Raw genomic sequence first — 11,090 nt, forward strand, 5'->3', positions numbered from 1 at the left:
GGAAGGTGTTCAATCTCTTGGGTCACTGATCACTGTCAGACCAGTCTGTATTGTCTGTGCACCTAGCTACTTATTTTGTACCTTTGTGATAGAAGGGAGTGTAAATTTTGTGTTAGGAAGGAGATTAAAAATGGCCAGAAAAAAACCTATTTCAAATTATCTTCCCTAAGCTGTTATCCAGAACTAAACAATTTAAAACCAACTTATGACTTATTTGTCATTTGTAAACAAACATACAAGTGCAGGAACAAATTTATTTTCACAGTATTGTGGCACTACTTTCTTTTGCTGTTTTGTTTAAATACAAAAATCAATCACATCAGTAATATAAGCTTTTGTACATGGTAGGTGCTGATGCTTCGGAATTCCAGATGTAATAATCAGATGAAATCAGTTCCCGGGCTAAAAAAATAAAACAGACAAGAAATATAAGCATTACAGGGTGCCTTACAATCAGCCATTCCTTCAATCAGGTTAAGAGACTACTAATCCATCCTTACAAGTTTACAGAAAAGGTATAATGGCCTATTTAAACTCTAAGACTCTTACTATTATTTGAAAACTATTTCTGATAATAATACATTTAAAGTCTCAGCTTCAATTACTTTTACTAATGTATCAGTCATGAGCTTAAAATTCAAACAGAGGTTAAGTCAAAAGCAGGTGGATAACTTGGATTTTGTTCAATGAATATAAATTACATACTTGACATAAAACATACAGTATGGAAATGATGCTTTTTTGTGTTACACTTTAGGATTGACTGTGACCTGTCACAAAATTAACAGTGTAGATCACAGCTTTCAAAAGGCATCTACAGACTTTTACCCTGACTGATGGAAGTCGCAAAAGACAGAGAGAAACAAATAGAAATGCTTCTATTAGACAGCAGTATTCTGATTTTATTGGTGCTCACAGTGTTCTCAGTGTATTTTTGCTGCAGAATTGCAATGTTAACTGAAGAATAGGCAGATTTTGTTTCTGCTCCACATCCACCAGCAGATGTTGGTATGATGATGCTAAGACAGCAACAGCCGCAGCCTGCGTGCATTCTGGAGCTGCATTCTGGCCTGCAGTCTGTATTTCTACACCACATATATCTCCAAATTAAAGCATCCTAAGCAAGAGGGCAGACTATGGAAAAGTGTTCTCTGTCCCCCAGTTAAAGTCCAATCATTAGGTAGAACACTGTAAAACATCATCAGGTAATTTAGCACACGTAAAAGGGTGATGACAATCCCTACTCCATATGACTTAATGTGCGTTAAGCATTGCAAGAGAAAAAATACAAAGCAGAAGGCAAACCAGGAAAAAGATTTGTACAACTTTAGTTACATAATTTTAGTAATTGACATCCAGTGTGTATCTTATATCACTGAGATCCAACGTGTAACTGTTTCAGCAAAATAAGTGACATTTTTAGCAACTCACATGCAGTAATTTTGGGTTTTCCTGGCGCAAAGATCTGAACAGAATGCTGGTCCACATAACACCCAGTAAGTGTGAAGTCTGGGATCCTAAAATACATCTACAGAATGAAAGGAAATACACAGTCAGATGCATAATGTCATGGTTGTTGTGCAAATACTGGCAACCTGCATTATGTGCTCTTGGTGTGCAAGCGTACCTCAAAATGACAGGATGTCAAGTCATGTAAGTTAAAAAAGACTCCATACTGAGAAAAAAAAAACAGGTTCATAATTAAGTCTTTTTAATATGTTTGCAGTTGGTTTAAGACAATAAAAATATTACCTTTCTTACTTACTACTAAGGCATCTTTTTACAGAGACTATAACTTACTTTTACATAAGCTGTGTTGCCAGTGCAAACATAATCAGTTGGGTGCTCTTCACCTATATCACCAAAAGTCACAGTTCCAGTGAGAGAAACTTCTGAAGATTTAGGGAACTTCTGTCCTAAAGCCAGAAACAACATCTGTTAATTATACAGCTGTGCTTCCTCTACAGAAAATCAGGTTGGGAAGAAATGATGAGTGCACAAGAATGTTGTACTTACCAATGACCCAAACCAGGAGGCTCTTCTCTCGTGACAAATCCAGTTGGCCATAACTAACTTTGTACTCTAAATGAGCAATTGGGCCCCTGCAGTATGAAAAAAGAGCAATAAGGCAGCTGGAATTAATATTATTCAGTTATTTGTTAATAATCATTTTGTTAAAGCAACAGATGCTAAAATACTTACGTGTGTATGGACAAATCATATATATTTAAGCACACTGTTAATTTATGGAAAGAAATTACAGAGCAGGAGGAAATCACTGTGTTTTCAACCTAGTAATCATCAGCGACTTGTTGGTATTTTACTGTCTTCAGTTCACCGACAGCATTTTCCTGACACTGTGATCAGCATCACAGTGTATCATTCCATCTTCAAATTTCCATTGCTGTTATGTGACAGCGCAGTCACGCAATGGTCTGAAAGGCTTAAATAAAAACTATCCTTTTAATTTTAAATGACTGCATTTTTGATAAGCTGATCTGTAGCCAGAATTAGCAGCCTTAAGGAGCAGGTAACTCTGGGCTAGAAACTATCTCAAGACTTAATCCACCTGGAGGATTGTGACAGTGTTTCACATGAAAAAATACCATAGGGAAACATGATACTTAGTGGAGGTATTGAGAATCAATCAGAAGTCACAAGAATTCCAAGGCTTCCCAACATTACCAAGGTTGATGTCCAGTGTTGGTCCTTTGATGGAGCACAATCTGTTACACTGACTCCCAGGAAGTTCATTTTGAGAAGATCACAGAGAAAAGGAGGAAATGTATTTAGGATTCCTTTACTCTTACCTGTTGAAAAAGGGTATACGAGCTTCACAGTACTCAAAAGAATTCTTTATGCTTTCATGAAGCTTCAAATTTACTGTTATTTTTAACTGTGATCCCTCTTCAATAAGTTGATAACATCCCAAAATTGGTGGAACCGGCACCTGGAGAAAACCATATTCATTCTCAAGACATGTCAGCAATATCATGGTAAGCTCAGCTATATGCTATTTTAATTACTGAAGTACTTTACAGACTAACAAGCTTATTAATTGCTGATTGGTTTTGAACAGTATCTGTCAAACCCCTTGGGCTGCAGACAATACAGATTTGTTACATAGGCTCTTGACATCTCAGCCTGGATTTACTTTGTCTTACTTGGGCACGGAGTGGTTCACTTCAAGTATGAACAGTAATGCCAAGCAGTCAAAGCTACTGTCATGTTATGAAAGTGACTCAGATGACTCAAATCCTGAAGTGCCTTCCAAGCAATTTACTATATGAGGAGATTTCTATCTCCTTGTATCCAACTGAAAGTCACTTACAGAATTATTAAGGTGGGAAAAGACCACTGAGATCAAGTCCAATTGCTGACCCATCACCACCATACCCACTAAACCATGTCCCTGGATGCATTCAACAACACAGGTATTTTTATTCCTGTTTGAGGACTGGAAAACAACTAGGGTCGGCGATGGCGTTACCTGGGAAGTGTAGTAACACAAGTTGAATGACTCTGAAGGAGGAATGAAAGGAAATTTGTAAGGCCCACTGTACACAGAATCATCCAGTGGATTAACACTGCTGGACATGAGCATGGCAGGGTCAACGGATGTCACGCAATGGTGGACGAAGATATCTTGGAGCGGAGAGCCATTAGTTGGGAGATTCAAAGTGAGGGTTACGTTTGGTGCAGCTCCCTCTATATCACACTTGAAAAAAATGAAGACAGAAAGTTATTCTACAATATTTCCTTCAGGTCAGAATTAGATCTTCACAAGTCAAACACAAACATTAAACCATCACACTAAAATTGTTCAGCTGGCTTCAAACATTCGTACTGACAAATACTTTCAGAACAAAGTCCCTTTCTCCTTTCTGTACAGCTGAAGCCTTATCTGGCTGTCTCTTAATTGACAAGTGTATCTTAGCAAGAAATAAGCCCATAAGCAAGCCAAGGACTTACTGCTATAGCTAAATTATTACATAAACACACTTGGTGACAGTCCAATTAATTCAGTTACGTTTACAACATTTGCTTAATGGATTCAAGCATGCTATTAATGGCCACCGTGGTCCCATGCCAGCTTTCTCACGGCAACCATGTACAGCACATTCATGGTCTTGTCCCTTTGCGTGCCAGCTCAGCAGTACACAACTCTACCAGGGCTTTCTCTTTACATAACGCCATCCACTCTGCAAGATGACCTAGAAACTTGTTCCTCTGGGAACAGGAAGCTGTTCACCCATATAGTCCCTACCAGCACGGTTGGTGTGAAATAACTCAGTTTCCAGAAATGCAGTATTTAAGTTGGCTCCCTTTGAAGATGACTATCCCCCCTCTTACTAATTACATAAGCACGATCCACTTTAGAATCACAAAATGGCTTGAGTTAGAAGGGACCTCAAGGATAACCAAGTTCCAACCCCCCCCCTGCTGCAGGGCTACTCTCAAGGAGTACTTCTCCCAGTCTGAACACGTGGGACTACCCTGACTCACCTCACTAGGTTCACATCAGCCCACCTTTTGAGTTTATCAAGGTCCCTCTGGATGGCATCCCTTCCTTCTGCCCTATCAATTGCCCTGCTCAGCTTGGTGTCATCAACAAACTTGCTGAGTGCACTCAATGCCACTGTCAGTGTCATTGATAAAGATACTGAAGAGCACTGATCCCATGATGGACCCCTGGGGGACACCACTCGTGAGTAGCCTCTACCTGAATACAGGGCCATTGACCACAGCCCTCTGTCTGCAACAATCCAACCAATTCCTTATCCACCAAACAGTCCACCCTTCAAACCCATATCTCTCCAAATTAGAGATAAGGATGTGGTGGGGAACCATGTCACAGGCCTTGCAGAAGTCCAGGTAGATGACATCAGCTGCCTTCTTTGTGTCTACCAATGCCATCACTCCATAACAGAAGGCCACCAGATGGGTCAGGCATGACCTTTCCTTGCTGAAGCCTGGTCTCGGATCACCTTCTCATCCCTCATGTTCCTTAACACATTCTCCAGGAGAACTTGTTCCATGATTACTCTAGGCACAGAGATGCCTGTTGTTTCCTGGGTCTTCCTTCCTCCCTTTCTTATAAATGGGAGTGATGTGACCATTTTTCCAATCAGTTTCTCTACCCTTACAATAACAGCTAGAAAATACAAATACTAATGTATTCTGTAATTGTTAGTGACCTACTTAGTCAAAATTCCCCCAAATTTTAGCATCAAACAATGAAAACCATTGCTACATATAAAAACATTCAAAATCATTACGCAATCAGTTTCTTTACATGGATTCTGCAGCAACAGTTTTTACATCAGTCAAACAAACAGCATTTATGGATTCAAAATTTCGTTGTCACAGAATCACAGAATGGCTTGGGTTGGAAGGGACCTCAAGGATGATGAACATCCAACCCCCCACCACAGGCAGGGCCACCAACCTCCACATTTCACAGCAGCCCAGGCTGCCCAGGGCCCCATCCAACCTGGCCTTGAACACCTCCAGGGATGGACGGGGCATCCACAGCCTCTCTGGGCAGCTGTTCCAGCACCTCACCATTCTCACAGCAAAGAACTTCCCCCTGACATCCAACCTCAATCTTCCCTCCTTCAACTTAAAACCATTTCCCCTTGTCCTGCTATTATCTACCCTTTCAAAGAGTTGAATAGAATGCAGGAGGATAGAAAATTACATTTTCATGTGGTAGGAAGATTAATTAAAAATGCTCAAGTAAAGACACTCAAGTAGAAGACTCAGAATAGCTTCTAATCATTTATTAGATAGGTAGAAATGAAGTAAGTGTTAGCACTACCATTTCTAAGCCTTTATATGCAAAGACTGTATGAAATGACTTTTCTCTATTTCATTTAGAATTAAATTAAAAAAAAAAAAAAAGGTAAAATACATGCAATGTAGCTACTGCTGGTAATCGAAGGCCCAGAAATAGTTACTGATAAATGTTGAAGCATGCAGGAATAAACAGTAAAGATCAAAATAAAACACACTACTAGCACGTGAGTCTAACATGCAATAGCTTGCTAATCTTTCAAATTTTACAATATTAGGAAATCACTGAGTGAAAGGAAACACGTCTTTGCTTTCCCAGTGTGCTCACACGAAAAACACGTTGGTTAAACTGGCACAACAAATGCTCTCACCTTGCAATTCACAGCTCCATACACCTGCCACATGTCCACAACATCTCTCTTGTCATACTGCATACATTTGACTTTTTCAGTGATGCAGACGTTGACCTGAGGTTTGCCTTTATACGTGTTGGATCTCCAGGCTGGTTGCTTCACGTCCGTGGGAACAACTTGAATGTCATCAAACGAGCTGCTCAAGCTGCTGATGTTTGTGTTTAAGGGGGTGCCAAGCGGACAGGCCTGTATGATCAAAGTGCGGAGCTGGCCTGCTTTCGCACTCAACTCCGCTTCATTTTTCCGACTGGGTGAAATGTAGTCCAAGATGCCAAACAGAAGAGCGAGTCCTTGCGAGAGCCCAGGGATGGTGAGGAGGGGTGGCCGAGGCTCCAAGGCTTCCTCAACCAGCGGCAGGCAAGCGTAGATCAGCCCGCTCTTCTGGAAAGCCACCACGGGCCAGAGGTCCCCTCCTTCGACACGAACCGAGCGCACTGATGAGTGATCGATTCGAGTGCACGTATCTCGGTGCTCCACAAAGCTCTGGTCATCTGTGAGCCTGAGTTCAAAAAGCATGGCCTTGAGGAAGTCGCTGTCAGATGGCACAGCCACGTGCGTTGATCCATTGAAGGCCTCCGCGCGTGCCTCAACGGTGGGGTAACGCCTGCGACACAGAAACGAGAGCGTCTCAATGCTACTCCTCTTTTCTCACTCAAAATACAGCATTCCTAAAAGCAGAACCACATTGTTTCTTTCCTTGATGATTTCCTTGAATGCAAAAGCGCTACAAAAGTTGCGCTGGGTTTCAGGTACAGACATTCAACTGTTACAGATGCTCAATTAGATATTCAACTACTGGAAGAAGATGCCCAGAGGTGCTGGTGCCCCATCCCTGCAGACACCCAAGGTCAGGCTGGATGGGCTCTGAGCACCTGATGGAGCTGTGTGTGTCCCTGTTCACTGCAGGGGAGTGAGGCCAGAGGGCCTTTAAGGGTCTCTTCCAACTCAAACAATTCCATGATTCTACAGACGGAACTCCTGTAGGCTCTTAGAAGTACCTTTGTGCCAGTGAATGCCAGCACTGCCCTGATACAAAGAGCAAGAGGATCACATGCTAAATCATGATCAATAAAACTATCTCACATGTAATTAGGAATCATACTAACAAGCAGACTTTTACTGGAAACTTTGAGCAAATACATTCACTTTTTTTTTTTTTTTTTGTAAACAAACTGTATATCTGTCTACCATTTACACTCCTATCTGTCTGACTTTTTGCATAATGGTATAGAATATTTCGTAACACTAATGAAGCCAAGCATGACTCACCGATGCAACAAAACTTCCAACAGCAAAATACTTCTAAGAGATGAAATCGCTCTAAACACAAGTTTTCACACACTTAAGAAAATGAATGCCATACATGACGAAATTCTACTTTTTCAGCTTTTTTTGCCTACATATGGTATGCTATTGCTGTAGTTCTGCTACTCCACTAAATACACTGAAATTACCTATATACAGGGTTTCCACTTCTGAGCTTGCACAACTCATCTGCAGCAGTTGTTCAGCTAACAAGCAAGATGAATTAAAAATCTTCACAATACTGTAAATCCAAGAAGACCTCAGTGTACCTAAGCCCAAATGTTCCAACAACAGTTGCACTGTTTTTGTGGGAGAGCAAAGTGGATTCTGCAGTGCAGGTACAATATACGTTATTTGAGTGCTGTTATGACTGTTCCTTCATTTCATTTTTTGATTTTGGAGTATTTGAGATGTAACCTTAACATCACAGAGACATGGTTCTGTATATTCTAAAACTGCAGTGCTGCATCAGTGTATACACTCCACTTCAAATGTTCTGCAGATAATGCTTGAGAAAAAGCACAGGATTTTCCTCTGAAGCAGTATCATTTTTTAAAGGAAAGAGGGGTGAACTTCTTCTCAAGCTAACCTAAACCAATCAAGAAGAATTGAAGAGTTGTCTTATTAAATGGCAATGAAAAATTGGTTTTCACCATTTTTTGTTTGAATTATCGACTCCCTCGAGCCTCTTAAATTAAGTCTGATGACAGGCTGACTTTTCAATATTCTTTTTCACTTATTCTTATAGCAGTTACTCATGGCCCCTCTAAAGCCATATCATGAGCTGCACACCACAGAACAAGAAGGATCACTTTATGAATCACCTTGTAGCCAATCTGTACTCAGGCCACATGTTTGTGTTCAGGCCCTCACTTATAAACGAACACAGGAGAAAAAAATACCCAGATATATCAACACCTTCACTCATTCCCATTTAAATACAATTTTTTAAAAAATACATTGACAGCCTGTTTCTTAAATTGCCATTTACTTTGTAATCCCAGCCATGTGGTATCTATGGTATCTATGTGGTATCTATGACCTCCACACGTAACGTTCCTGACCACTTGTGTGGTTCTTATCCTATCACCCCCACGTCCCACTTGGAGCATCTACAAAAGCAGCAGCCCCTTGCTGGAAGCAAGCCATGCTTCCTCATCCTGGTTTCCATGACTGTGCTTTTTCATTTGATTCTTAATCATGCATGTAGAGCCCCATTTTTTTCCCATAAGGAAAAGGTATGCATAAGAAGAGAGAAGCCAGAGCTATGGGATTTGTAAACAGGATACAGATGACAGTGAAACACTCCCTCCAGTGTCACATCTGTTTTGAACAGCAAGGAAACAGAGTGTTTTTGCTGCTCAAAAATTGACAAGGACTTCCTGTGCAAGGACACTGATAAGAAGCTGCGTGTAACCTTAGTGAGCATCTCTTATTTTTGGCTGATGTTTCCAAAACAAAGGAAGAGGAGATATTTCAGCCTAGCTTTGTCCATCCCAACCAGCTGGCTGCATTTGCTAGAGCTGTCCCCACAGCACAACCACTTTCTTCTCCTCCTCCCACTGCATCTTCCCAGCTTTAGCTGAGTCATTAGACAATTAGTTAGCCCTTCTGATCTCAGTTTTTCAGTATTCCCTTCTAGGAAGCGATGAAAACTTAAAAAGATGAAAGTTTCCTGGACTGAATGAGCTTTAGTGATTCAAGAGAGCGACCACGCTTGTTGCCTGAATTAAGTTATGATCAGCTCAAAAAAGTGGAATGCTTTGATGTCCCAGATGTCTTCTCTGAGGTTAAAGATCAGGGCTCACGTATCTCCAGCTGAGTGCATAAGTCCCGAAACCAACAGCTTCCATGTGATCTGGCATTCTTTATATTGTCTGCACGCTTTGTTGAATTTAAGGTCAGTTAGGAGGATAAACTTGGGGTTTCCACGGCCCTATTATTTCCTCTGGGAACTTGAAAGATCTAAGTCTGGAAATCACTTGAAGTATCAAGTCGAGTTTGCCCTTTTCAAAGGAGCGCTCCTGGCTGACTGTGTGACAAGTTACTTCACAGATCCTTGTCAGCAGCCCCCGGCCTCCATGGTGATTACACTCACCAGCTTTGGGACACGGCTTTCTCTTTCTCTGAGTTTGTAGAGGGGAGGCCACATCTCTCAACTTGTAGGTAATACAAGGACTATAATACTAATCCTAAAACAATCAGAGGAACGCCCAGTATGGAGAGCTGGCTGCACCCAAAGATGGATGATACTCTGCTTACTCCTCTTTTTTGCATCCTTCTGGCTTCTCTCCTCAGCTATACAGAACTCAGATGAAGACTGTATGCTGTTCCACACATTTTTTCCTTCCCCAGCCTACAGTTATTTTTCCTCTTGTTCCTCCCACAAAAGAAATGGGTGCAACATTGCCCAGACCAACAACACCAGCTTGCCTAGCCCAAAGTCTTACTTAAAACTCTGCAACAGTTCTGACTACAAAAAGCGCTCCTTTGGGTCAACCTCACTTTGTATGCAAAGATTAAAACCAAACTGAAACATTTCTGTACTCTCAGTGCAATTGCACACGATGCTAATGAACAGAAGTGGGCACGTGTTCTGCCTGTGTGTCTGGCAGCATTTCCCAACTGCTGCCTTGTCCTCTGTCACATGATGACAGAAAGCGGTGAGGTAAAATGTTTGCAACAGAAGAGAAGCCAAGATAGAAAGAGGAAGAGGGAAAGAGAATTAAGTACAAAATGCAGAAATTGTAAAAAGAAAAAAAAAAAAAAAGAAGGAAGAAGTAAAAGGAAAAAAATAAGAAGGAAAGAAAGAGGGAGAAAGAGGGAAGAAGGGAGAAAGGAAGAAGGGAGAAAGGAAAGAAAATTAAGAAAAAAGGAAAAGAGGGAGGAAAAAGAGGAAGGAAAAAAGGAAGGAAAAAAGAGGAAGAAAAATAGGACGGGAAAAAAAAAAAAGGAAAAAAAAAGAAAAAAGAAAAAAAGAAAAAAAGATGAGAAAGAAAAAAAAAGTGAAAAAAGAAAAAAAAACGAAAAAAGAAAAAGGAAGAAAAGGAAAAGAAAAAAAGAAAAAAAGAAAAAAAGAAAAAAGAAAAAAGAAAAAAGAAAAAAGAAAAAGGAAAAAAGAAAAAGGAAAAAAGAAAAAGGAAAAAAGAAAAAGGAAAAAAGAAAAAGGAAAAAAGAAAAAAAGAAAAAAAAAAGGAAATAAAGAAAAAAAAAGAAGAAAAAAAGAAGAAAAAAAAGGAAAAAATAAAAAATAGAAAAGGGAAAGGGTTTGGGGAACACGACCAGAATCCAACACTCGATACTGACGGCTCCAAGCCAGCACCGCCGGTCCCGGAGCATCCCAAGCGCCGTCGCTGCGATGCACGTTTACCAATTCCCCCGTCTCCCACCCCCCTGTCCGCCATGACCCCACCCGCCTCATCCCCCCGCTCTGCCTCCGCCGTTACCTGGAGAAGAGCACGGCCCGCGGCTCGTGCCGCAGCACCCAGAGCGCCCGCAGCGCCATAACGCGGCGCCGGGGGCGGCCGGGTCGGGCCGGGCCGCCGCGACCGGGGAGGAGCCGGGAGCTGCGCGCGG

The 11,090-nt window shown here is 41.3% G+C and overlaps 1 protein-coding gene across 2 annotated transcripts; it reads right to left on the reverse strand.

The window, feature by feature from the left end:
• Positions 1 to 234: 234 nt before the first annotated feature.
• AP5M1 (adaptor related protein complex 5 subunit mu 1) lies at positions 235 to 11,089 on the reverse strand. Of its 2 annotated transcripts, XM_031605388.2 has the most exons (8): positions 10,961 to 11,089; positions 6,168 to 6,813; positions 3,491 to 3,718; positions 2,811 to 2,950; positions 2,017 to 2,102; positions 1,801 to 1,916; positions 1,432 to 1,528; positions 235 to 402 (listed from the first exon to the last, which is right to left on the reverse strand). In XM_031605388.2, exons 1-8 carry the CDS (start codon positions 11,017 to 11,019, stop codon positions 320 to 322), a joined length of 1,455 nt encoding a protein of 484 aa, XP_031461248.2. In that variant the 5' UTR covers positions 11,020 to 11,089; the 3' UTR covers positions 235 to 319. The 2 variants fall into 2 exon arrangements, with proteins under 2 accessions (XP_031461248.2, XP_089998005.1); XM_090141879.1 differs by lacking the exons at positions 235 to 402; positions 1,432 to 1,528 and adding an exon at positions 1,586 to 1,675.
• Between the last annotated feature and the right edge of the window lies 1 nt (position 11,090).

The sequence above is a fragment of the Phasianus colchicus genome, chromosome 5 (assembly GCF_987193195.1).
Source record: "Phasianus colchicus chromosome 5, bPhaCol1.hap1.1, whole genome shotgun sequence".
In the NCBI taxonomy this organism is placed as follows: domain Eukaryota; kingdom Metazoa; phylum Chordata; class Aves; order Galliformes; family Phasianidae; genus Phasianus; species Phasianus colchicus.